We start from the raw sequence: 27,875 nt of genomic DNA on the forward strand, positions 1-27,875 counted from the left end.
CACAGTTGAATGCTATGACAGGGTCTTTCTGTGACCTTAGCTTTTTCCCTAACTGTACCACGAAACGCATCAAATTTTTCTTTGTACCCTCTCCTTACTCTCGTATTGCTCGATAATATTTGTACGCTCTGTATACTCCCTATTGATTTATATTTCGACTGTAACGTTTGGAATTGTAACTTTAACTTCTGGAATACCGCGAGTCGCAACAGAAATTTGTAAAAATATTAGGAGGAACACGAAAAATAATAATAAGAATACATTACACTGGTATTCTTTTTTATCAACGTAACATTGAACGAATACAGGAGTGGTTCAAAGAATATTTATTATTCAATATTGCATCCTCCCTTAATGTTTTTGCACGTGAAACGACAAGAAGGCTCGTTCTAGTCGAAGAGGGACCATAGGGGTCCATTAAAAAGGAGTGCAATTGAATTTTACCAGGTGCATCGTTGCACATGTGCAAAAAGTAAGGTCGCAGAGAGAGGCAGAACTTGTTAATACCATTCAATTTTTTCCCTCTACCATTTTGTCCCATCTTTAACGAAACAGGTGAAACGATCTGTCCCAGTTGCGTGACGCATCTCCATATACAGGGTGCTTCGCTAATCTCGTTTAGCATGACATTTTCATCGTTTCTATTTAGTGCTTCAACGTACTAAATGGCCTTTCAGTAAGAGTAAAAAGGAAATTTCAAACTCTTTCTAACGGGACAAATAGCGAAGTGACGCGTGAATTTTAAACGATGTCGACGGAAAATATCATACTATTTTTGAAAATATTGTTAATGTTAGGATAGTGGATTTAGAGAGAATGGATAGTACTAGAAGTTACAGGGGGATATTGTGTATGGTCATTGATCCGCGTAACTAGAGTGTGAGTGGCATAATGAAGAATAGAATGCAAGGGGAAATGGCCTGTATATGGCCAGACACGGTCTGCAACCTGAATTATACGGACTATATTTATTTGCTACGTTACAAATTTGTTTCAAAAATTCCTTCCAGTAGTAGTGACGTAGATTAGTCTGCATATTTAATACGTACAAATTCAGTAACAAATTTATAATTATTTAATATCTTGTCATTTCGTGTTTAACGAAGTTCAATCGTGTTTATTTTCAACGTTTCCATCTTCCAATTATTTGTAACAGAATTTTTTTAGTAATTTTATCAATAACGAACCCTCATTGAAGGTTTTAAGAAGTGGTCGAGGATGAAGAACCATCCCTCGTGAAAGCAGTTGATGGTAAATATTGCAACGGAAAATTGTATAAATGGAAAATCGTCGAGGAGGTAGAATTTATTTAGCTGAAGTATATAGAGTATCGTCGCAGGAACGAAGAGTTACGGAAGTTTCTTGTTACGTGGAAGACGACAATTTAGCGAGAAAAGGATTTCATTTCCAGCTGCTTCTAAAGTGTCTTTATAGCGAGAGAAACTATGAAGTAATTTATACCAGCAATTATGAAAGTAGTCGAAGTGATAAGTCTGAAAATAATTTATTATTTCACTTTTCTAAAGTAACTACATTTCGCAACTCGAAACGCGAAAGGGAATATTGGTTTCAATTTTCTCGCGTACCAATTACATAACAAAATTGATTCAAGCCACGATTACAATTTTCATTCATCGTTAGGCGATTATACAAGTAAAAGACGGAGTAAAAACTTATTTTAGAAAATGTAGATTGCATAATAATTCATTGAAACGGTGCTGACTTGCCGGTGCAATACGTGTAGCGATCAATTATATGGAAAAATCGTCGAGCTCCGTATTCTGAAGAAGCCGTAATATTCAAGAAGCAGTGTTCTCCTGAACATTTCCCGAGTTTCAATCTTTGTATCGGGTTTCCGTTATTGCAGCACGTGAGATACCTTCGGAAAGTAAGAACCGTGGGTGCACAAAAGTTGCGAGAGCGAGGAGAGGCCGTTCTTGAACCAGGTCATTTGCTTTTGTTAAGGTCCGCAACACGGGCTGGATTTATGACACGGACTTCTGCGGTATTTTCGAGATTTCGGATTCGTGCGTTCCCTTTCTTTCTCCCACGCCTCTGTTTAAACAACCGAGAGGGCCACGAATTAATTAGAACTTTGAAGGCTCGCCAGCTTCCTCGAAAACGATGGAACATGCGATGCTTTGCGAGTCGGTTTCTTAAAATTTAGGACGCGTGCATTTGTATAATTGCTTGTCTCGCGCAGAGACTTTAGCAGGACATGTGCAAAACAGAAGGAACCGCTCGAAAAGTCCCCGTTTCTCTCCTCGAGGCTTCACCTTTGTTCGCGACCCTTGCAAAGATTAAGTGTCTAAGTTAAGTTTCTTTTAAATGGAATTAGAACTCTCGGTTTCGAATTTTGGACCAGAGAAAAATAGTTTTGCAGAGCGTGCATAGCAGAATGTCATTTTAATAAATTATTTGTGACGCGTGTTGGGTCGAGCAACGAAATTTTGAATCGGTCGAGAGTTTTGGACACTTCCGGTAATTTGTCGATGGCGTAGGGTGTTTTCCTAAATCGTGCAACGCCTACGAGTCTGACACGTTCTGCATGCAGGCTCTGCGGACGTTGCACAAGAGTCCCTTAGTTTCCACTGGCGCATAAATTACAGTCCCTTTGGTCGCTACGTGTTGGTTTACGATGCGTCAATTGCCATTCACAGGCTGGACTGTTCCCCAGAGAAAGTTGGCTGACATTTACCAGTCGGTACCCGGGTCCCTAAGAAACATAACAATCCGGAAACGCGTCGGTGACGATCGCAAAAACGGCATTGTTCCCCTCGAACGTACCCTTAAACTCCCACCATCGTAAAATCGACGTCCCCGACGGAGACATTAGAAACCGCCATCCGGAAAGATAGCACTATGTATTCAAATTAATTTTATCTCATAATGAAAATATATCGCGTAGTTTTTAAAATTATTTTTAACGCGCGTTGAAAATTATGGTCCTTTTTTCCTGTCGTAAAGCGTAATGCGAAACGCGGCACTTTATAACCGCGTTTGTACGAGAACATGATCGCGGAAAGATATTCTGTTTCGCGAGCAAGAGTAGATAACGCACAAAATCTCCAATCGCGGGAGAGAAATTTTTACGGCTGCTGATCTGCCACGATATTACGGCGAAATCGAGAGACGTATTGGGCCTCCGTCATTCAACGACAGATTAGGAAGAAGCAAATGCATCTGTACACAAAAAAAGAAATTCTCCCACGAAACGAGAGAGGAAACCGCGCCAGGAAATAAATCCCCGATTTGGGGTGCATTCGACGCCATTTAAAAATCGTTTCTTTTATTTTAAAGGCAGTGTCATTGGAATCACTAATAAGTTTTCGCGACTGTAGCAAAAATTATTGTTCTCAATTGCAACAGTAGTGTTCTAATCCCTGCTTTCGAGCAACGAGGATGGGAAAAACTGGGAATTTTTATCTCGAATCGGGCTCAATTGTTATCGATTCACATGAATCGTAGGGTCATTCGTACCATATAAATATAAACAATATTGGGTGATGTTTCTCTCGAATTCGGCACAAAAATTATCTCTCGACAGTTAGAATTATCATTAGGGTACTAAATAAATTTTTTTATATTAGTTAAGTCGTTCAAAAAATAATTATAATGTTTTCTCGAGGCAGTTCTTAAGACAATAGTCTAGACGATTGCCTAAGAACATCGCTTACGATATTAAGGCAAAGGTGGATCGTTATTCTTGCGATACGTTGTAGTCCTGAGATCGCTTAGATTTTTCAGCGTATTTTCAGCCGTCAGTGTCCGACGTTCCTCTCCCCTGTCTGGCTAATGCAGTTTTAACGAGGCGCAAAGTCGGTCATATCGTGTGACTCGATGCTTGACGGCTCATGCCGTCACACGTTTCCCTTGAACACACACGGTCGATATTCTCCCCCGAGTCGCTTGGACACCAATCGATTCCCCGCACTTCCGGTCTGGGAAATCGACACCCCCGCGAGCGCGAGTTTTCTTCGCGTGTTTCGTTCCCTGGAACCTGTTCCCGGCCATAATTAATGTTTACGCGTTAACGTTGCGCACAGGGACAGTGCTGACGGTTGATGGATCAAATTTAATAGCTGCCCGCCCCCTTTGTTTCGACTTAATCACCGACATCGAAGTCAGGAAGAGGTTAGCCGCCAGCGCGAGCATATTATTTTCCAGTTCATTTCCCGGTTCAACCAAGGGGCTGCATTGGAGGCGTTTGCTTTGAGAAACGGGTGGCTTCTTAAACATTCCTTGTTGCTATTTACATCGTTAAACGTGAAACAAAACTGATTTGTACGCGGGTTACTCGGGATAAAGAAAAATATTATACGTGTTGGGCTATTATTCGATATTTCTACTTGCATCGTTGTTCGTTGTTATATTATTTTATTATAGGAATTCTTAAGCATTTCTTGTAGTTGTTTACATCGTTATATGTTAAATAAAACTGAATCGTACGTGGGTTACTCAAGATAGAGGAAAATATTGTACGCGTCTGACTATTATTCGATATTTCTACTTGCATCGTTCGTTGTTGTTTTATCCCATTATTGCGTCTATGATTTCATCCTACCATGATGCTTTTTGTCAATGTTGGTATTTGTGAGCTAGTTAGAACCAGGAAAAGCAGATAACACGTTGCTAATACTCACAAACATTGATTGCAAGTAGAGATAGTCAACGATGGTCGGACATGTTTGTCTACTAGGTTTACAAAGACCAGAAAATAGTCTAACTGGTTACAGTATGATCTCCTTTCTTTAAATACAATAAGATGGAATCATAGGAAGGATTATACCATAAATAATCAAACTCTCCAACCGTAATTAATCTCCAGAAAAATTGTTTTGATCATCAGACTTTAACAACTTGAGACGTATTTTTTTTTTTTTGCTTTATCTCGTGTAATAAATATCTAGATTCATGAATTTTGATCGAAGAAAAATCAGACAAATCTTATATTATTTGGCTTTTCATGTTTATTTTGAAATATTTTACAGGACAATTTAAATTTCTACTCGAATAAGAATTTTGCTCGTATTTGTCATGTATAGACTGTGACTGACGGTAGTTCGATGAGCGTAGTTCCATCGTATGGACGATAATCTTGTTTATATCTCGGAAACGATAATATCAGTCCAAGGCATCATTACGGAATCCTTTGTTGCATAATAATCGATTATTCGTAGGAATCCAAGGGTTCGTGCTAACTTACATAGAGCGACGGTTGTGTAAACCGTTCCGTTCGTCGTCTCGTTGCGTAATCGAATGCAGTTGGCTGCCACGGGAAAGCTGTTGCGCAATCCATTCGTTTCTTTCGATTTATTGAGCCGTACAGTTTGCTCCGTTTAATCACTTTTCCCGCCCCGGGGAAAGCCTCTCGTCGAAGTCACGATGAAATACCGGCCACTCTCGTTTCACCGCTTTCATGATATCCGTGATTGTAGATTCGGTCCAAGCCCCGATATTGCCAACCAACGACATAAGGCGTTATTACCGAAATTGCTCGAATATTGCGATGCATTTTAACCCTGCAAATATTTTTTTTCACCGAAATATACGCGATTAATAACCCTTTAAGTATTTTTTATTTTTTATTCAGTTCGTGAAACAGTTAAGATTAAAATTTTATTCAATTTTTTCTTCGTTAAAGATGTTACAGATAAATATATCATCTCTTAGAGTTTTGATTTCCTTTTATATCCAATCGTATCCGAGTATGCTCGAAGTGCATAAAAATGCAGAGCGTCGGGTAACCAATGAAGCAAACGGAATGCCGTTCTCCGTGCGGGAATGAATCAAAAATACAGAATGCAATTTTTTGCGTACGAGGCGTTCGAGAAAATCGAGTTTGAAAATCCGCGGGTTACGCGTACGATTCAATGCGACTTCGTTACGCGTCTGCCCATAACTCGTTATTTTCACTTGTGTCGGTGTTTGCGAACGTTGCGGTGTGGAATTATCTCTTTCAGTCGATATTACTATCCCTCAACCAGTTAAAAACCCGTTATAACTCACCAAGGAAACAACACACTAAAAATGTGAATAATATAACATTTTTCAGTTTCAATTCCACTGGAATCCTCTGGTTTCTACCCGGGGGAAAAATTATGATAGCCTCTGAATTGTTTAGCGGCTCTCAATTTAGCGCAGCAAGTGTTTCCTCCGAACCGCGTATAATTTTATAAACAGTTTTTTGCATCCTAATGAACGTGGAGATTGTTAAACGCATATAGTCGCGCGTCGGTTCTTCGCGAAGGAAAATATCCGTTCATTTTTATTCCGCGTGGGAGGGAAAAAAGCATGCATTTCTCTTAATGAAACGACGCGGGCATATTCTTTGCTTAAATTTTACGATTAATGCCTCGCCCGACCGTGTTACGTGTGTGTACGTAACTGTATCTACAGTGACTATGAGATCCGATGGAAGTTTGTGAGCGTACAAAAGTAAAAAGAGAACCGAGGAAAGTAAGACAAATAAGTAACAGAAGCTTTTTTCATATTTCAACGTGAACCGTTAAGGGAGGTAAAGATCTGGAAATTAATAAAAGTTTCTGCTGGCTTCGTTTTATCACAGTTAGTTTATCGACTCACCTAGTTCCGAGCAAGAAAAAGACAATTCCAGGCTTCGAATATACAGGATGTTCGGCCACCCCTGGGAAAAATTTTAATGGGTGAATCTAGAGATCAAAATAAGACGAAAATCAAGAATATCAATTTGTTGCTTGAGGCTTCGTTAAAAGGTTATTAAAACATTAAATTAAAAAATTTGAAATCATTTACGGAAAAATTATTTTCGGTTACGAGGTTCAATTACAATCATTTTTGGTGAATAGACATACCCCCGAAATCCTACGCACTTCCGAGAAAAAAATTCGAGTAGGTGGACAAATTTTTCGACAAAATTTTAAAATTCCAAATAGTTCTAGAAAAATTATTTTTGGCTGCGAGGGTCAATTACAATCATTTTTGGTGAATAGACATACCCTCGAAATCCCAACCGTTTTCGAAAAAAAAATTCCCTACCGAAAATATAATTTCAGGCCAGAAATGTCACTCCAAAATTTCGTGTATATTTTTAAAATGTCATAACTTTTGAACGGATTGGACGATTTTAATGTTTAAAAAAGCAAACTCCGCGTATTTTGATGGAGAATATGTACAAATCGCAAAAATATTCGAAAAATTGATCCGTAACCCCGGAAAATGAGAAAAACCCCCTACAAATGGCCCAATTGTCAAACAGCTATGACTCCTACAATAGTGAATATATTTCAATGGAACTTTTTTCTGAAGTAGAGCTCATGGGTATCTACAAAAAAGTATTAGACAATTTTTCTGTAGGGCATCAAACAAAATTACTAAAAATCAAAATCGAATTTTTAAGAAAAATCGACAGGGGGTAGGTGCCTAAATTTTTCGACAAAATTTAAAAATTTCAAATCGTTCTAAAAAAATTATTTTCGGTTACAAGGGTTAATTACAATCATTTTTGGTCAATGGACATAGCCCCGAAATCGTACCCAGTTTCTAGAAAAAAATTCGAGAAGGTGTGAAATTTTTCGACAAAATTAAAAAATTTCAAATCGTTTTAAAAAAATTATTTTCGGTTTCAGGGGTCGATTATGATCACTTTTGGTCATTACACATACCCCCGAAATCCTACGCAGTTCTGAGAAAAAAATTGCTTACCGAAAATATAATGTCTGATCATACATTGATATGTTTCCCTGAAATTTCATTCATATCTTTAAAACATCATAACTCCTGAACGGATTGGACGATTTTAATGTTTCACGCGGCAAACTACGCGTATTTTGGTCAAGAATATGTAGAAATTCTAAAAATGATCGAAAAGTGGTTCCTAAACCCCGTAAAGTGACAAAAACTCCATAAAAGTGGTACAATTTTCAAACGTCCATAACTTCTACAACAGTGAACGTATGTCAATGAAATTTTGTCTGGAACTAGAGCTCATGGATACCTACAAAAAAGCACTAAAGAACTTTTCCGTACACCATCAAACAAATTTATTAAAAATGAAAAACGAATTTTTAAGAAAAATCGACAGGGGGTTAGGTCTGGGTTAGGTTTAAGTCAAAGTCTCGTAACTTATTTTGGTATTTCGTTAAAGTTTCAGGCTCGAAGCTTTAAGAAAATGTAAAAAAAATATGAAATGTTTTTTTATCTGTCAAGCAAACAGACGTTTCAACGAATGGAACGTTCGAAAAAGTCGAATGGGAGCTTCGCGCCCTACAAAATTGAGTTTCGAGCGCCAGATTACATCTTGACGAGCACGACCGATACAAATTTATATTCGACTCTCGACCTACATATTCATTCGGTGCAATTTAGTGTAGAAGTCATAAAAAAGTTGACGGAGAGGCATAATAAAAAATTTTCGCGCGTTGTTTGTGCCTACATTTGTTAACAAGTTGATTACATTCTCGAAACGTGGGAGATTCCGACAAATTACTTTATTTTAACCATCGATAAAGATATCACTTTCGACGTCGAATGTTTTTAAAAATAGATTTATCGAGATTGTACCGTAACTTTGGTCCCTTCTGAATTCAGTTATTCATAAAAAATTTGAATCGTTCCGCTAACATCGGAAATAACTGAGGTGATCAAGTTATGTAGGTCACCCTGTGTGCACAGCGTTTTTTTTCCATTCTTCATATTTGGTGCATTCTATCGGAATACCCAGAAACGTAATTCGATAACTGTTTCGTGCATATTTACCTTAATAGCGAACATAACTCGATGCTGAAAGCACAAAAGGTTCCTGCAAAATATATTTAAATACAGAATCGCAAATCTGGGACAATGTTTTAATCTCAGTTTTCAATATCACGAATAAAAATGTTAATTTTATTAACTGGAAGATACGAGCTTCACGCGTATCTTTCGAACCTTCGTTTGTTTATTCATCCGCGGATCTTCTATTCATAATCGTACATTACCATCGTATCGGTTCGTTAATTTTTAAATATACGTTTAAGTAGAGGGCCATGTATAATTGAATGACCCAGTGAACCGGTCGAAGTTGTCGAGTGCACGCGATAAAATCTCGTTACAGATCTCTCTCTGTCCCTGGCCGTTTTGAACGGTATATTATTAATGACTATAATTAAAGTGGAATAATATATTAATACCGCGATGGAACATTTAGTCCCAGAACTTGCTTCATTTCTCTCCGGGGGGTTTCTTGCGAAATTACACTGTTAACCAAACTTCAAGAGAGTTAGCGATAGTTGTAGTTGCAGGCTCCTTTAACAGCTTATTTCGCCATTCCTCCCACAGGCCGTCCTCTACAATTAGAGCACCCTCGGGAAATCAACATACGAATGCGGGTGCTTTTAATGAATTTATTTCTCGCGGAGTTGGCTTTCTTTCTTTCGCGCGGGCCCTCGAGTATTCTTCTAGAGAAAATAAAAATGCTCCAAAGCGACGTTACCCCCTAGCTTAGTTGAATCTAGAAATCCAGGTTAACCTGTTGCTGAGCGCCAAATTATTGGTCTTAAAGTGAGATTACACACATTCGTATTACGGTAAGAACATTAGGCGGGCTGAATAGTAGTCGCCTCTAATAATATAAGAGACATATTTAATACTGACTAAATTATAAGCCACGCGAATCTTCTGCGTTCTGCTCTTTAATCTATGGCCCTGTTCCTCTTATATCTCCGCTATAAAGTCTCTCGCTAAGTCTCCGGATATAACCGTTCCAGTAATTGCGAGTAGACCGACGAACTTTGTTACCGATTTTAACAGACCCAACGTTTCCACAAAACCTATTTATTTTAGAATCGTTTTTCAAAAGGTATCCGTGTTTGGAAAAAATTCTGGACAATAGTTAAATGGTTTCTGTTGGCGTAACTAAGTTTCTTTGAATTTTTAATTGGAGAAACTGGTCTAACGATATTCGTTTGAGCGCTAGGAATTTTCGAACGGACCAACTGGTTGTAAGCTTGCAGTAACGACTTTCGATGAAAGTATTTAACCAACTAAATCCGGTTTGTTTTGCAGGGGAAAGCTTGTTCTATGAATGGAAGTAAAAGATAAGCCGACTAGTTTTGCGGGGAAAAAATTGCAAATAACCAACCTTGCAAAATTCGCGCGTACGTTCAAATTTCAACCCGTTTGTTTTCGACGTTGCCCTACGGTTATTTAGAATCACGAAATTAAACATTATCGTCGTCTAATATTAAATTTGCGATTACATGTTGGTTCCAAAGAATATCAAATTTAAAAATTAATACAGATAAACACGTCACGTTATTAAAATATTTAAAGTTCGAAGGTAGAGAAGGTCTTCAGAGAAGAAAATTCGCGTGTACGTTCAAATTTCAACCCTTTTGTTTTCGACGTTGCCCTACGGTTATTTAGAATCACGAAATTAAACATTATCGTCGTCTAATATTAAATTTGCGAATACGTGTTGGTTCCAAAGGATATCAAATTTAAAAATGAATACAGATAAACACGTCACGTTATTAAAATATTTAAAGTTCGAAGGTAGAGAAGGTCTTCAGAGAAGAAAATTCGCGTGTACGTTCAAATTTCAACCCTTTTGTTTTCGACGTTGCCCTACGGTTATTTAGAATCACGAAATTAAACATTATCGTCGTCTAATATTAAATTTGCGAATACGTGTTGGTTCCAAAGGATATCAAATTTAAAAATTAATACAGATAAACACGTCACGTTATTAAGATATTTAAAGTTCGAAGGTAGAGAAGGTCTCGAGAATTTATTACTTGGATCAGAATAATTTCTGCGTGAAAAAGGAATTAGCGACGAATCGGGGTTCGTTCGGCGTATATTTCGTGGCTGATTGCGTGGCTTTGTTCGTTTTCTCCCTGCCTCGAAAGCAGGAAGAACACCTTCCACGCGGATAAACGCCGCGTGTTTATCGACCATCAGCATTAGTTTGCTACGATATCAGTACGATGGGAACGAGTCTACAGGGTGGTTCGTACGAGACGTTACGAGCTGTTGTCCAAACCACCCCGGGAATGCAGATAAAATTCTTCCATGGGCAATTTTGGTTTCCATTGTTGCTCTTTTCTCTGAGAAACGGGGCAGCTCTATCCGTGGTGGACGTCCTCGGAGTCTGTAAACAGAGTAACGTATAGTTATACAAATTTCTTTGCGAACACACTCTGTGTAAGAAATCTGTGCAGTAAATTGGAGTGAGTATACTTGAACGAAAGGATAAAATAATATATAATAATAATGTGCAAGGTTTAGACTCAAGTACCTTCGTAACAGTATTGGTACCACTTTGGAGTCTCTGCATTACTGAATCTGTAAATTATTTATTATCGTTTCACTTGCATAAATTCGTATAGTATTTACTGGATAAAATCTGAAACATTAGGATTTTAAAATAGACAATTTTCAAAGACCAGTATTTTATTAAATAATCTAAAATCAGTCTGTAGAGGGAAGGAAAGAGTTTGATTTGCGTTCAAAGAATTTTATACGTTTGAGATATATTTTGGTGGCCACCCCTCTAGCTCTGGCAATTCATTTGTAAAGCAGATCCGTAGAATGCGAGGAGAAAGTTCTGTTTTCATTGTTAACGATTCCCAAGAGATGGGAATGCAAGCATCTTGCAACGATTTACGTGGCCGCGGCGCGAAAATGAAAACACACGGGCGATCGTTGTGCACCCGTTCCGCGAGAAGCAACCGTAAAACGATTCGAAATACCTCGTCGAAACCTCGATTTAACATTCCGCGGGTCTTATAATAGAAGATCGCGGGGAACGGTGAAATATGTCGACGAGTAACTCGATTTACGATGGCGATGCTGCTCGACGCGCTACCGCCGCGTCCATTATACGAAAACGACGATTTGATGCCGAATCAATCTTATCGAAGCGATTTACGCGTCGGTAGTGGCCAGATGGGAATGGAAAATATCGTTTCCCGCGGATATCGTTCCCATCCCACGCCATTAATAACGATCAGAACGCGTCGAAACATTTTTGATTACTTTTCCACGCGAATCGATGGCCACCGACAGCATCGTACGGAAACTTGATGAGACCGGGCCTTGCGTTATCAGGACATTTGTATTCAAATTATACGTCCACCGAATTTGATATTCCTGTTACGTATTCCGGTAGCAATATGTTGCAATTTCTCCCTTCAATGCGCGTACGACGATTGCCAATTAAAACAGTCATTGGTTAGAACAAAATATTTTGCGTCGAAATTCACGAGGCTGTTTTGTCAAAATATTCAAAGAAATCATAAAAATGTTCGAAAGATCTTGGCGTTCAATGAATCTCTTGGTCTCCGAGTTCAGTGAATTCAGAAAATAATTTTTCTGCTTTAATTTTCTGTAATAAAACGGGCTTCGTTTCGTAAACAAATGTAGGTTGATCAGGCGCGAAATATTACTCGTTTACCGATTGATCGGGCACAATGAACACAGCGGGGAGTGCCAATTAAAATTGCTTCGTATCGGTTGATTTTAGAGAACAATATTTTGCATGAGTTACATATACTCTGTATCGAGTGTGTTTTTTACGGTCACAAAAACACTGAAATAGCTTTGAGTTTACGTAATGGTATTAATATATTTTTATACTTATTTTACAAACTAAGCAAAATTCTTAAAATTTCTCATAATAAAACAGAGTGCATTTCGTTCCACGAAAAATATTTCAAACCTGATAAGGATCGAAACGATCTTATTTTTGTCCCCGAATAGACAAGCTGATAAAAAGCAAAGTATTAAAAATCTCCTGAACTCGCACGCAATATTGCTAATTTGGCGGATCGTTCGGCGCGATAATACGGTTTGCGTGTTCCGGGCGGATGTTCGCTGAAAAAATTAAATCCCCGAACGGAGGCGTTTCCGCGCGTTGGATAAAAGAATTGCGTGATATGGGGGTCTTGAAACGGGGAATAAACGAAAGCTCTCGCGAGGCAGGGTTGGTTTCGAGGCATTAAAGAGTTATATGACCCGGTAGCGAGAAAACCTGCTGCTGCAGCTGCCGTTGCGCCGCGATACTGATAAATTTACAGTACCATGAGCTACTGTTTGAAACAGTCGATTTTACGAGAGCTGGAAACGGGGGCAAGAAACGTTCGCTAAAGATAATGTCGAAATGCACACGTTAACTGTCCCCTGTTACCCTTATTTTTAGTTTGCTCTTCGTACCATATCCGTCATTTTTTCGAATTATTCTCGTTTCGGTTCCAGAGATAAATTACACGTTTCAACCCTACTTTTTCGGACCATCCGTTAAGTTTCTTGCGTTCCCCTGGTTAGATATGTTAGAGACTCGAGGGTATAAATTGTGTTGGATGGTGGAGCTAAAAGAGCCACAGATTGGATCTACGATGATCTATCGAGTCTGCAATTTTACGGTGATGGTCGCGACGAATGATCAAAAATGGAAAAGTAGATTATTCCTTTGACGATGGAAGACGAGAAACTCATAAATCGTGCAGTTTATCCTAATGATAAGGAACTCGAGATCGTTCTGTAACTCGTTCCATGGCAAAAGAACTTGGATAACCGCGGAAACTTTGAGAATCTATAATAGGGGGAATAAATTGAAGAGTCCCTTCTCGGAGTGTTCACTTCCGAATGATCAAGTTAAGTTAGTTTACAAGAATTTACATAGAGTATCTGTAGATACTGCAGCTGTATCTTAGTAAATCCTTGCAATCATTTAATACCGTTCTCCAAAATATTCGAAATTGGCTTTTGCCCTCGCGTTGGGATACACCGAGTTGGGATTAGAGTTGCATTATTTGACGTAATTGTCTCCTCTGTGTACTTTAAGTTAATCTGGAGGAATCTATTCGGCGTGTCTGTAGCCTAGACTATGACAATAAGCATTCCAGCGAACCAATTTAATACAGTTCCACGAAACTTGAATCCTCTTGAGCGTTCGAGATTTCTATTAATTTGTAAAAATCCACCACGTCGAATATAATTAACTTTGAACCTCGTTGGATCCTTCGATTCGAGCATTTGGACAGTTTAAGGCAGTTTGTAAGAATCTAGTCAGCACATTTATAACTACGATAATATATCTTCGTAACTCGTGCTACGAATTCGTGTAACGATGTTTAATTAAAACAAAGTTGGATTCTTCGAAACGACTACGGTCTTCGCCCTAGTTTAAGTTAGTTTGGAAGCAACCTTTGCATCGATTCTAATAGTTTTCTACTTTGATTCGAGTATTTAGTCAAACTTAAAAAATGTCTGTAGCATTTTCATAGTTTGCTCAAACTTCAAACGTATTCTTTTTACTCGAGTTTAATTTCTAGAACGCATCAGTCAATCAATGATATCTCTCTAACCCATCTAATATAGCTTGTTCGGAAAGTTTCCATTAGTTTAAGGTAGTTTGAAATACTCCAGTCGATGTGTCTCCAGTTATCGGTATTTTGACAACCTTTGGAGCGCAGCTATCTCCTATAGTTTACGCAAAATGAAATTATCCCGTATCTAGTTGACTGCTTGGACTTCAGTTTAAGTTAGTTTGGACTAGTCTAGTCAATACATTCGCAGGCGGGCATAGACCATGTCAATAACTCTTGCAGTGAACCTTCTGCATAATACAGTCCAACTTGAATCGAGTTGGATCCTTTTGCTCTGTCTCTTTGGACCCCGCTAACTTCTCGCCGACACAATTACATTACGTTTAATAAGTTTTCTTGGGCAGTTGGACACAGTCTCCAATTCCGATTCTGTCCTATTTACGCCTGTTATTTTTTATTCTGTCCGTTTTGTCATCGTTACGATCGAAATATTGTCCCCGGAAACCACATGACATTTTGACGGATACCAATTATTTTTCACTCGTCCTTCTCTATTTTTTAGATTAATTTTTCTGCTCTTACGGTCGGCAATAATTCTCCTCTTTTTACGACTTTAATTTTTGTTCTTAGATTTCTTTATGAATCTAAAAATGCCGAACTATTTTAACGAGTGCTAAATAAATGTTTTTTTTATAAATTGTCTCCTTTGTGAGAATTCAGTGGAGAGTTTGTGCATGGAATATTGAATCGAAAGCTTCCATTATGACGATCGATGATCGAATTCTTTCGAGCAACAGCCGTTGCTTTTCGTCGGGTGTTGTAGCACGTTTTTCGGTCAGGAGTCACTGAAATAGAAACAGAAACAGTAAGAACGCGGTTGTATGGTATGGCAGAAGGAAAAGAAGGAGCGAGTGGTGGGTGGAAAGGGGCTTGGAGGTTGGGTGGGTGAGAGAGATTCGTTATTGATTCGAACTCGACACAGCTTGGAGTACAGTCGTAGCAGACTGTATCGTTCGTGTACGAAATCGACTGACACAAACGCACGCAGAAATGTGCCCTCCGAACGAATGACGGATGATCGCAGCCAGTATCGGCAAACAATCTACGGAAAATCCCGTTACTAGCGCTAGAAGCAACAGTTTCTGGTAGAAATGTGAACAATCATGAATCGAAGCACCCTTTCAGTTACAATTACAGCATTTAAGCCATAGGAATTAATTAAATATTAACGAACACTCGAATATACCAACGGTTATTTATCAATAAATTGCTATAGAACGAAACAAATATAATTAAAAATGTAAATTTTATTCGGTTCAATTGGCCTCTGTTATTCCGGTCCAAATTTTTTTTTCTCCCGAGCGCATCGGCAAAATGCAATTGCACTTGTTTCTTTCTAATGGATTCCAGTAATTGGGCCACTTTGTATGTCGAGAGCGAATATAGAAAAAAATTATGAAAGAAAATTTTGTATGGTTCGATGACCTCTATTATCCAACTTTTCCCCCTGTTTCGTCGGCAGCGTTTAATTGCACTTGTTTCTTTTAAATGGAACCGTATGATTCTTTTACATATATCGATCCCTCGGTTCATTCTGCGCGCAAGAAGTTCTGATTAGGTTATCGACAACTTTGCCAAGAGTACTCGAATAGATACTCCATCCTATTTTTAATATTACGAGTACTCGAACGTTTCTGCATCGCATTTTAAACGTTCTCTTACATATTCCCCTTTTCATTAAACTTTTTTATTCATATCTCTTTTCTGTACATAAAATCATTCGCAAAATGCATTTTCTCGATGCACTTGGATAATGGAGGTTATTAAATTTAGTATTAAAGAATTGTATAGTAAAATTTCCAATTTTTGACGCTTTGTTTGTTTATACAGACTTTTCGTTTCTGTGCGAGAAGCTTTTTCACGCGTTTCGGTGTCGAATGTTGAATTGCCCTCGCGAAGGTGGCAAGAGAGAGGATCGTCTTGATGAAAATTAATTGAATACTTAAAGACGCCAGTATCCATTCCACGCGACGTGAAATAGTATCTTCTTGCCGTACACTTTTCTCAAACGTCAGGCTCTCGCTCGGGCGAATTATTAATAAGTCTGCGAAAGAAAAGATAGCCGAGGTACCCCTCGTTCCTCGCTTCTTCTTAAGCGGCTGCTTCCCTTGTGAATTAATAATTAAACATTAACAAAGAGATACTGTTTCCCGATACTCTTCCTGTCTACGCTGAAACATCTCCGCTCTCGAAAAACTCGCAGGATTAAAATTGTTTCCGAGTTTCTCACGAAACAATTTTCCCTTCTGCTAACAGTTAAAGGAAATCGAGATTTTCCGTTGTTATAAAATAAACTATCATTTACAAAATAATTATGTTATTTCTTGAAATTCGTAACAAATTCTTTCAAATATTTAGGAGTAATTATATAAAAGATGGTCACTTTTCTCTTGAATAAATATTTACAATATTTTTAGTTCGACATCGAATTTTTCCAAGCGTAGAAAAAAGCAAATGAATGCACACCTGGGTCTCTTTTTACACGGTGGATGCACACTATAAAAAAGAACCGTGTAAAATAAAGGACTCGTGCAAATAACGCGTATATGTTTCAAGTCAATTAAAAAACAGAACTGCACAGTGCAACGAAGAAAAATTTGAATCGAAATATTTTCACATTTCCCGTCGAATAATTAGCATTTTTCGAACGTGAAATACGTTACGAAATCTCTGTTAAAAAATAGAAAATATACAATGTAAAACGAGACTCAAGTGTATTGCATGTTTGCAGTCAGAAGTTTCCTATACAAATATTACCTGACGCTTGATATGGACGCGCAAGGTTTCTGTAGACAAAATATATCAATTCAGGGACACAGGTTAAACAAAAATATTGCAACAAATTTATGCAGTGAGCGAACGCTATTTATACAGCTCGCAGAATATACAAATATAAACACAAATGTAATTTGAAATCAAATAAACTGTTCGATCTGGGAATAAGAAACGTGTATCAGGAAATTGTTTAAGAATATTCGTACGATTTACGAAGGCTTGATTTACGTAAGAACGTATACAAGTTCTATCTTGGACCGGATCGCGATAATAAAATGGTGTCGGGAACGATATTCCTGTGCGTCATTGTTCGAGTTACAATCGTTGAAATAAAAATCGCGACGAAGCGAAAGCACGCGTCGTGTCTCTGTGTATTAGAGACGATTAATTTGCAGTGGATAATGATTAGGTGTGAAGTCCCACGAGGTCAATATCGTTTAGACTCACGTTCGATTGGTTTATCTGGAGTACCTAGAAATGATCAGTAGCGAATCGATCGGTGGAAATAATTAGCCTTACCGTGGTGCAATTTACCGTGTTACTTCGCGTTACTTCGTTTCGCGATCCGTTCTCGAGTACACTATCGTTACAAAGTTCGCTGTCGCGTCATTTTTATCCGATTAAGTACTTTTATTGACTTTTTATACAGTTTCTATACAGGGTGTTCGGCCACCCCTGGGAAAAATTTTAATGGGAGATTCTAGAGGCCAAAATAAGACGAAAATCAAGAATACCAATTTGTTGATGGAGATTTCGTTAAAAAGTTATTAACGTTTAAAGTTCCGCGCGTACGGAATTTTTTTCTAGAAAGTGCGTAGGATTTCGGGGGCATGTGTAATGACCAAAAATTATTGTAATTGACCCCCGCAGCCAAAAATAATTTTTTTAGAACGATTTGAAATTTTTTTTTTTCACCGAATTTTTCTCGAATTTTTTTCTCGCAAGTGGGTAGGATTTCGAGGGTATGTCTAATGACCAAAAATGGTTGTAATTGACCCCCGCAACCGAAAATAATTTTTCCAGAACGATTTGAAATTTTTTTTTTTCGCCGAAAAATTTAGGCACCTACCCCCTGTCGATTTTTCTTAAAAATTCATTTTTCATTTTTAGTAATTTTGTTTGACGCCCTACAGAAAAGTTGTTTAATACTTTTTTCTAGGTACCCATGAGCTCTACTTCAGAAAAAAGTTTCATTGAAATATATTCACAATTGTAAGAGTTATGGCTGTTTGAAAATTGGACCATTTTTAGGGAGTTTTTCTCATTTTCCGGGGTCAAGGACCAACTTTTCGAATATTTTTGCGATTTGTACATATTCTCCACCAAAATACGCGTAGTTTGCTTTTTTAAACATTAAAATCGTCCAATCCGTTCAAAAGTTATGACGTTTTAAAGATATACACGAAATTTTGGAATGACATTTCTGGCCTAAAATTATACTTTCGGTAGGGAATTTTTTTCTCGAAAACGGTTGAGATTTCGAGGGTATGTCTATTGACCAAAAATGATTGTAATTGACCCTCGCAGCCAAAAATAATTTTTCTAGAACGATTTGAAATTTTTTAATTTTCTCGAAAAATTTGTCCAGCTACTCGAATTTTTTTCTCGAAAATGCGTAGGATTTCGGGGATATGTCTATTCACCAAAAATGATTGTAATTGACTCCTGTAACCAAAAATAATTTTTCCAGAACGATTTGAAATTTTTAAATTTAATTATTAATAACTTTTTAACGGAGCCTCCATCAACAAATTGGTATTCTTGATTTTCGTCTTATTTTGACCTCTAGAATTCCCCATTAAAATTTTTCCCAGGTGTGGCCGAACACCCTGTATAGTCCATAATCTATAAATCGAGGTATGAAAGTTCTTTTTACTTCTATCAAAGATATAAACTTCTTCAGTGTAATTGTAAAATTATTGTAAACACCTCATAGTGAGCTGTGTTTGTTTATTTGCTTAATTAATAGTAATAAGGATTACTTGAAGACTGGGTCTCTTTGTCTTTGAAGTTGAAGTGGTCTGCTTTTTGTCGAAGCAAAGTTACCGTAATATCACTGTCGCAGAGTTTCAAAGTATAAATCATTGTTGCGTAATTAATTCTAATAAATCGAGAGACAGAAGGAGAAGAAATAATTTTATTTAGTTCAGTTTTTATCAAGCGACCGTGGCTTGTATACAGAAGGAAGTTCGATTGTCAGCTTCAATTCTGTAACTTCTGCAGATATCGACATAATTCTAACCCAGACCGTATCGAGTCACTTTATATCAAGACTTGGACATAAAATATTTGAAACAGGAAATGGAAAGTAATATTTCAAACACTCTGTTACTTATATTTCGAGAGTAATTTCGTTTTATATCGAAGTATACGTATTCTATATTTTTCACACGTGCAATTTGCATATGTCAAGCGTTGGATATTGAAATTATCTTGAAAACCAAATGCCCTAAGCGAATCAGAGCTGGGTTCATCAAGAAAGTTTTCGAAAGATGGGCAGAATTCAGCGACTAGACGAAATCATGGGTGTCATAGTGCCGCGTATGGCGAATCCATCTCCATTTAACTTCTCTGCTTCCGTTTAGCATGATCGCGTTCACGGGTGAATGAAACCTTCGCTTCGGTCTTCCCAGGAGGGGTTGGGGGATGGAAAGTCGTGGAAAGTCGTCAAGATTTTATCGTCCACGAGGCCACGTTCATGGTCCCGAATGCACAGCCTATAGGAGCACTCGAGATTCGCTCGCGGAGTCAAGAAGAAAAGAAGCGAAGACGGGAATATTTAAAAGCCGAAGGTGGATGAAAAGGGAGAGTTCGTAAATAAAAAAGCGAAGGGTATGTTTACCGTGAGGCCTGAAGGCTCTAACGCGCGCTAAAAATAGAAGTGCAACCATTTCGACGGCCAAAAATTCATAATATCTAGCGACCAGCTGGCTTGCAAACTGTTATTTACGATTCTAGTTCAGATATCCACGATAAAACTTCGATAACAAAGTTAGAAATCTACTTAGAAGAATGTAACAATATTCCTCGATTGTAAGACAGAATTTCATCTCGCCCAGATGCAAGTCGTTGATGTTCCCAGCAATCTATGATGTTTAAATACTTCTTGACTGATAGTCTCAATGGAAAGTTACTAAATTAGATGAAACCATCGAGCATTGATCGACTAAGAGTACTTTATTCGGTATTCGAATAATCCTGATAAAGGAACTGGGATTTTTCACGCGTCGATGCAATATCCATCGACAGTCTGGTTAATCCCCGTAACCGTTGCAAGTGACTTCGATTATCTCGTTTCAAAGAATGTCAATAATGAAACGAACGTCAAACAACGTCGGTAAGCGAGAGGGAAAATTTATTGGCGAAACGGTGTTCGCAGTAGAGCGCTGGTTCGCTTCAGAAAGGATTAAGAACGGTAGGTTCACGGTTTGATATCGCTATAAGCGGGACATTATGTTGTCGCATTAAATTATGAACGATGATGGATCACTATGGCGGACTATCGAGCGACGGGCGCCTTTAGGAAGCATAATTCACGTTTTACGTCCCGCTCGAGAGAGAGAGATTACATTTCTCTCGAACCACTAACAGCCGAGAGCTTACGGTTCGACGATACATCCGGTCGAGGAAAAATTATTTTCGTACCGAGCTTCGAGCAACAAATAAAATATGAACAACCGTCCTACGCGTTGGTCGTTAAATGAACAGAAAAAACTGGATCGATGCAGAGTGAACGTCAGAAATAAATTTCTGTACCGTTAGTGGTGTGTTGCTTGTGAAATATTTTTTAAAAACTGAGGATTATTATTAATATAAGAGGAAAAATTCAGAGTGTTATAAAATTTCTCGTAACGCAGTGTTAATAAATTGCAAGAATTGAACTGTAACAACAGCTTTATTAGCAGTTTTTAGGAACTTCCTGAACGATAGTTATTTACAGGATATAGCTGATTTAACCGCAGACTACTATACATGTAATTATAACTACGTTAACTACTCAGCGTTCAAACCTAATTTTGGCGCTAGTTCTAGATATTAGTTTCCCATGTTAATGAATTTTACTCTGTTGGGTTCACTCTCGATAAATTGCTCCAAAAATCAAACGCATGGTGTCATTAAATCTTTTGGACAATCTAATATAAGGGGGTCGTGAATTTTATGGTTTCAGTGTTGCCTTTGATCGCGAGAAATGAATTTTGTTAAGAAAAAAGTATATTTAAATCTTGGAAAGTCACGTGTACCTATTGCGTGGAATTCTATTCTATTGATACACGTCTGAGAGTACTTAAGAATTGAATCGTGTTCAGGTTGAAAACTCGACGTTAACGATCTCGCCAATTTCAGCGCGTAACGTAGCAGCTTTATGATGTAAATAAGAAGTGAACAAAGTCACCGCGGACATTCCTGGAGCACCGGTACACATGGCGAATTTAAATGCGAGAGCCAAGCTTAGAGGTGTTCTTAAAATTCTAGCGCATACAGGGCTTCCCTCCATTGGGAAACGTCAACTGGTTTTCCGTCCGTTAGCGAGCCTCGTTTCTCTTCGCTGAAAGCACCCTCTGAAGCTTCAAGACCTGTCTCGCAATATTCGTGGCATTCATAATTTACGAGTTGCAGTCAAAGGAGCTGGGGCCGTATATTTTCGCCATTATTTTTTACGGTAGCATCGTTCCCATCGATCTTGGCACGCTGTACGCGTTCGATCGAGATCGCGCATTTCCGGTTAAATTACGACGTTTTTAAATCGTGTTCTAGCCATAAATCTCAAGCAATCCCCCGGGAATTGTTCGCGGATCTTACGTCGTTGTTTTACTTTTAAAAAGTTGTCAAGACTTTTAAATGGGTGGTAATTTGTAAGAGAGATCCGAGGAAATAAAACGGACGAGGGAGAACTTCGTAGCCCAATTGTCGCGGTTCTTTAGGGGTCTTTGTTAGCGTCGTCTTGCCTCATTGCAGAACGAAATTGGTCCCTTCCGATTCGCTAAATCGGCTTGCCCAGACAGCATTTTCCTGTCATACTTTGCTTGGTAACGAATTTAAAAAATTAAGTCCCCGAGCACAAAATTTAGTACATCTTTCAGCTTAAAAAAAAATTTATTCAAATTGTGTTACTTTTGTTTGTTATATACGTTTCCGTATTTCCATTCAAGAAAAGTTTGCGTCCAGTAATAAGAAAAAATAAATAATTCATCGAAACTATTCACCGAGGCGCAGAAGACTCTTTCCCATCAGTCCTGTAATTACATCTTGAAAGTTCTTCAATGGCACAACCTTAAAGTTTCGATAGATTGCTTCCTCCCACAAGAATCCTCCACTTTTTCTTAGGGACAGTTCATCTCGCGATCGTCTTTATCAAACCGAAGCATTTATGCCGAGAAACTTTGCTCGAGCGGTTCGACGCTGTCAGAGATAATAATGAAAAATAGACGATCGATCGAATAAGAGTATTACCTTTCTTATACGACTCGACTATCTTCCCTAATTGTACACGGGACTCGAGGAAATTTTGCATTCGTATACAACAATTCACAAATGAATTCACGACGACAGAATTTTTTATTACATTCGTCACGAGCCCAATATTAATTAGAATTATATTATATAGCCCCTCGACGCCAGTTGATGTAATTGTAAACTCTCGACTGTTAATTCGAGCATCGTCTCCTTTTTGCGGTCGCAAACAAGTAAACTGCTTACGTCGATGAGTTTGCAGTTCGCAGTCTGTTATTTCTATCGGGTTTTCCAACGGTACCGAAGAACTTTTCAATTAAATTTCAATCGGTGGGATCGTGGCTTCGTGTCGTCGTGAAATTACGGTAACATGGCGTGGCGAGGGATCGTATTTCCCACGGTGAAATCTCGAATTGTACATCGACACGAACGCAATGTCACGGGCTCGTCGTGCCTTTGACGGAGGAAAATTCGGGGCATAGATTAGCCCGATCGCGACGCGATATCGTTAGCGAGGGCAGAGGTAGCGAAATTCGCTTTGGCGGAAATTAGGTAACGCAACCGCTATCGGGCCACTAAATACCCCTTTGCCAGGAGTAAAGCTCTCACCCCAACGCTCAAGGGGTGAGCATTCGCCCGATAAATAACATCGCGAGGGCTCTCTAAAGGCGACGACGACGACATTTTCCAAATTTCTTGAAAGAAACTCCTCGATCGACTTCGCCTCTTCCAGTTATTATACTCGAAACTTTCGAGCACCCTTCGATCTTCGAAATTAAATTAACCTCCTCTCGTGAACAGCCCGGCCTCGTACTTTCGGTATTTTCAGAAATTTTAATACTTCTAAAGAAAGAAAAATTGAATATGAAACGTCAAAGCACTGTGTGTTACATCAAACACCTTCAAATTAGATTTTGCCAAGATTGCCTAATCCGTACTTGCAATATTTTCCAGAAATTATAACGCTTCTAACGAGGGAAGATTTTAATATGAAAGGTCTGTGAGCAGCGTGTGTTACATCAAACGCCTTCAAACTAGATTTTATCCTCTCCCTTTTTGGCAGGGCAAGGTTGCCTAAACCGTACTTGTGATATTTTCCAGAAATTATAACGCTTCTAACGAGAGAAGATTTTAATATGAAAGGTCTGTGAGCAGCGTGTGTTACACCAAACGCCTTCAAACTAGATTTTATCCTCTCCGTTTTTGGCAGGGCAAGATTGCCTAAACCGTACTTTCGATATTTTCCAGAAATTATAACGCTTCTAACGAGAGAAGATTTTAATACGAAAGGTCTATGAGCATCGTGTGTTACATCAAACGCCTTCAAACTAGATTTCACCGCGCAGAAAATTAGCTGTCGCATCGTCGAACATGAAAGTCGACCGCGTATTGCAAGCACACGCGATAACGACGTTATTTAACTAATTTCAACTGTTTACGGGGGTTGGATTCAAACAATCTTACTCAAACATTTCACTGATGAAACTTATAATTGCGCTTTTCTTTCCGTGGACACTATCTGAAGTTATTTTGAATATTATTGTGAATTAATTTCCGCATATAACATAACCACAGCGTTTAAGAGCATTTAAATTAATCAATCATAGGATAGAAGGGCCACTAACTTGGCCATTAGTAATTATGGAAAGTTAGTATCTCGGAAACGTAGTTGTAATCATTGTTATTGTACAACAGTATCTGCAGTTTCACCGTGTCTCGCGTTACAGCAACTCACTCCTACCCTTCGTGAATCGTTCCTTATCAACCTTTTACTCCGTCAAGCGCGCAGCAACTGCATTAATTGCTAAACACCGCTAATGAGAAACCTTTATCGTTGGCCCGTTGTTACGCTTTTTCCATTCTCTCTTTGTTTCTGTATTTCATATATTACTGTTTACCTCCTCGTCCTAACGTTACAATTTTTTCTGCTTCCTTTTCCCCATTATCTCCATAGCTTGTTACGCCCTTCGTGTAATTTTTACGATGCAGAACATAACAGTCGACTCAAAAAATTATAACTGAAAGTACCGTGTTTCGACAATTTTCATATACTCGATAGATCGAACGAATATTCTTGCAAGGAGAAATTTTTAACGGGTCACAAGCGACCCATTCGCGACGTGAACCGTGAAAGGGTTAAACGGGGAATTCGATACATCAGAGGGGGTTCAAAGCGTCTTCGTTTCGGCGAGTCGAAGCAAAGAGGAGTCAGAACGAAGCAGGATCAAATTTAATTATTCAACGTTTCGCTGTTTGCAACGCGTCGATGTAATCGCGTATTTCCGTCCGGGTGACAATTTAATTCGACCGAAGAGACAGCGAAAACGCCCGGGAGAAGGAGTTCGTTAATAAAGGCACATCTGGGCGAACGAGGCCGGAACAAATTCAGAAAACGGACTCGCGACTTGTCGGGGATCGCAACCGTCTTGTCACGTTGCTTCCCGCGTTTGAATTTCAAATTTTTTGACAGATTACGGCCGACCGTACGACGTCCCAAGCACGTTTCATGATTCCCCGGAAACGTTGAATTTTAATTGCTGCTGGTATTTCATATTGTAACCATTCCCCTCAAATCGACTTCGATTCACTTCCCACCGGAGAGGTAAATTATCATCGAAAATTTTGCGGAAATTCAGTCGAGTAAATTTTCTGCAATTTTTATTAGAAACTACGAACGATCGCTTTAATAATTTTTTAAAAGTCTGCTACGATTATTAGAGTCGAAGCTTTTTATTCAAAGTATATTTAATAGTTTGTTTTTCCTAATGTACGTAGGGATAGATTTTTTGTATCGATTACATGAATTGATTCACATTCTATCCGCGGAAATGGTATGTAAATACGGCTGGTTTAATCGCGACCATCTCAATTAGCGCGGTTAATAGATTCTAATGGCCGAGGCACGTATGAGTGGATTGGTTCGATTGAATTTCGTTTAACAGATAATCAGTCTGCTTCGTTACAGCGAATCGAATCGCTGATCCCGCTATAAAAGACATTTAACATCGCTATACTTTGTTGTACATCGTGTCTCGTTCGAATAATAATACAATTGCGTTTTTTTCGTTTTATTGGTCGCTTTAGTGGTCGATGGGAACGCGATAATTCGCAATGGTGTTTTGAATTACGTGCTCCGGTCGGTCGTTTTTTTTCATTAGTGGTTTTACTGCTCTGTTTCAGTGATGGTCGATTGGTAGAAGGAGATCAGATATTGGCGATAGATGGACAGCCACTAGACTCTAACATCTCTCATGAGCAGGCAATCTCGATTCTTCAGAAGGCACGTGGTCTGGTTGAGTTGGTCGTAGCAAGAAGCGCCCAAGGTAATTTATATTCTATATTTTTTTTTTCTCCCTTATATAACTCGCCCTTCTGATCTCGCCGTCCAATCTTGTTTCGATCCGCCATTTTGCTCGATGAAAAGAGATTAAATAATCCACACTCTCGCTACACCAGGATAAAATATTATACAAAAGTAGAATAATTTGAAATCAAAAGATATTTAAAATATTTTAATTCATTCCGAAATTATCGAAACTATTTGAGAAAATAACGTTTCGAGAACGTTCAGATATTTGTTTCGTATTATTTCTTATCACAAATATGTATGCTGATTCGATGATTTGCATTGCAAAGTTCTCGTTGCAAACCCTTTGGTCGATAAATCCATCGAAAATATCTCGAGGATGTTATGGTAATATATCAAAATATGTACTAAATATGACTAGACGCAATATTTTATTCAATAATTCTAAATATATGGTACGCGGTTTATAATATGTAAATATGGCTGTGGTGAAAATGGAGGGATGGAGGTATTTTAAAGCAGTAGTATATTTGTTATACGCGTAATGTAATATCATTATTGTGTCGGAAGCTGTTTGCGATGCCCCGCCATTGTGATAAGCGCGTCGCGTACCCGTTTCCACGGTTAATGATGAAGTTACTTAGAAAATGTACGCGAGTAATTGAACTAGTTGGAAAATTTTAAATATGATACCGGTGACCAGAGTATCGGCGAATACGAACTCGAGCTCGCAGAAGTTTCGTATAACTCCTGGATCCAGAAATATGATGCGTCCCGTGCACCAAACTAAATTAGTTATAATGTGCATACAAACAAATTTCGAATTCGCAAAAACAGAGTAAAACGAAGAGTTCGCGTTATTAGTTTAAAACTTGTTCCCCCGAAAATTATAATCAACTCCCGTTAAATTCAACGATACGAATATCTGGTTGATTTATTCAAAATATATTAAACGTCTAGTTTCAGTTAAAAAAAAAAAAAAAAAAAAGAAACTTGGAGATCGTAAATGAATAGTTTTGAAAAATACAATGATTTATGGCCCTCTGTCGTGATTCTGAAAACAATTGCGTCCCTCCGCGATACAATGCCAGTTTTTTGCACGCAAAATATCCCACGCATCTGCATTTGATGTCGCCATTATTGCGTCGAGTCACCTCTCGCTCAAAAAGCTATTGTTCGGAAAAGGTCGCGGAACAATGTCTGAATTATACACTGTGCGAATTATGGGTTTAATTAAGGAATTAGTCCAGTAATGGCGCAGAACCAGCGAAATTAATAATTGTTCTCTTGAAAATAATCGAGAAACGAACGATGGGAACAAATTAATTTAATTTTACTCGCTCTATATTCCTAGTAATCGAGTTAAGGTAATAGTTAAAATTGGTAATAAAGGACAGCTAAAAATAACGATATCTTGCTCTAGATCTGTGATCCCCCATCACTTATTCAGGATGAAACGCTTTTATTCTTAGCTGTTTTTTAATACCAAATACTTCGCAGTATCAGTGTATTTTATTAAAAGACCATATTTCTTGCAATCATTATTTTTACCAAAAATTCCACCCCAGAAAATAGTCGTAGCCCCATAGATCCTCGTTTTGGGTGCGACAGTTAGGGTCCTCGTGCACAGTTTTAAGGGGGACGAAATCGAACGACATTTTGTTCATAGTATGAACTGAAATCCTCCTTAAAAATGATTCTTGCAATAAATCTCTAATTTAATTATGCAATAAACGTAGTTTAAATAATTATTATTACGAAGTATGTTAGTTCATACGACGCGTAGTACTATTATGAACAAAATGTCGTTCGATTTTTTATTCTAGATCGAAGGAAAAAAATGCTAGACTGCACGCCGATCAACGTCGTCCACCTAAGGAGTAACATTTATTATTTCGTCCAAAGTCGATAGAAACGTAACGAAAAAAAGACATTTGTATCTCGAAATGTTAAAGAATATATGTAAAAAGTGGCGAAAAGTTTCATCGAACCCT

The 27,875-nt window shown here is 38.3% G+C and overlaps 1 protein-coding gene across 1 annotated transcript in view; it reads left to right on the forward strand.

Moving 5' to 3' along the window:
- LOC143342092 (multiple PDZ domain protein) overlaps positions 1-27,875 on the forward strand; it is a 92,001-nt gene that overhangs the window by 10,041 nt on the left and 54,085 nt on the right. The window contains exon 6 of the mRNA XM_076765576.1: positions 25,755-25,897. Within this exon, the coding sequence (XP_076621691.1) occupies positions 25,755-25,897 (143 nt within the window). The remainder of the gene's footprint in view (positions 1-25,754; positions 25,898-27,875) is intronic.

Source organism: Colletes latitarsis, chromosome 5 (assembly GCF_051014445.1).
Source record: "Colletes latitarsis isolate SP2378_abdomen chromosome 5, iyColLati1, whole genome shotgun sequence".
In the NCBI taxonomy this organism is placed as follows: Eukaryota; Metazoa; Arthropoda; class Insecta; order Hymenoptera; family Colletidae; genus Colletes; species Colletes latitarsis.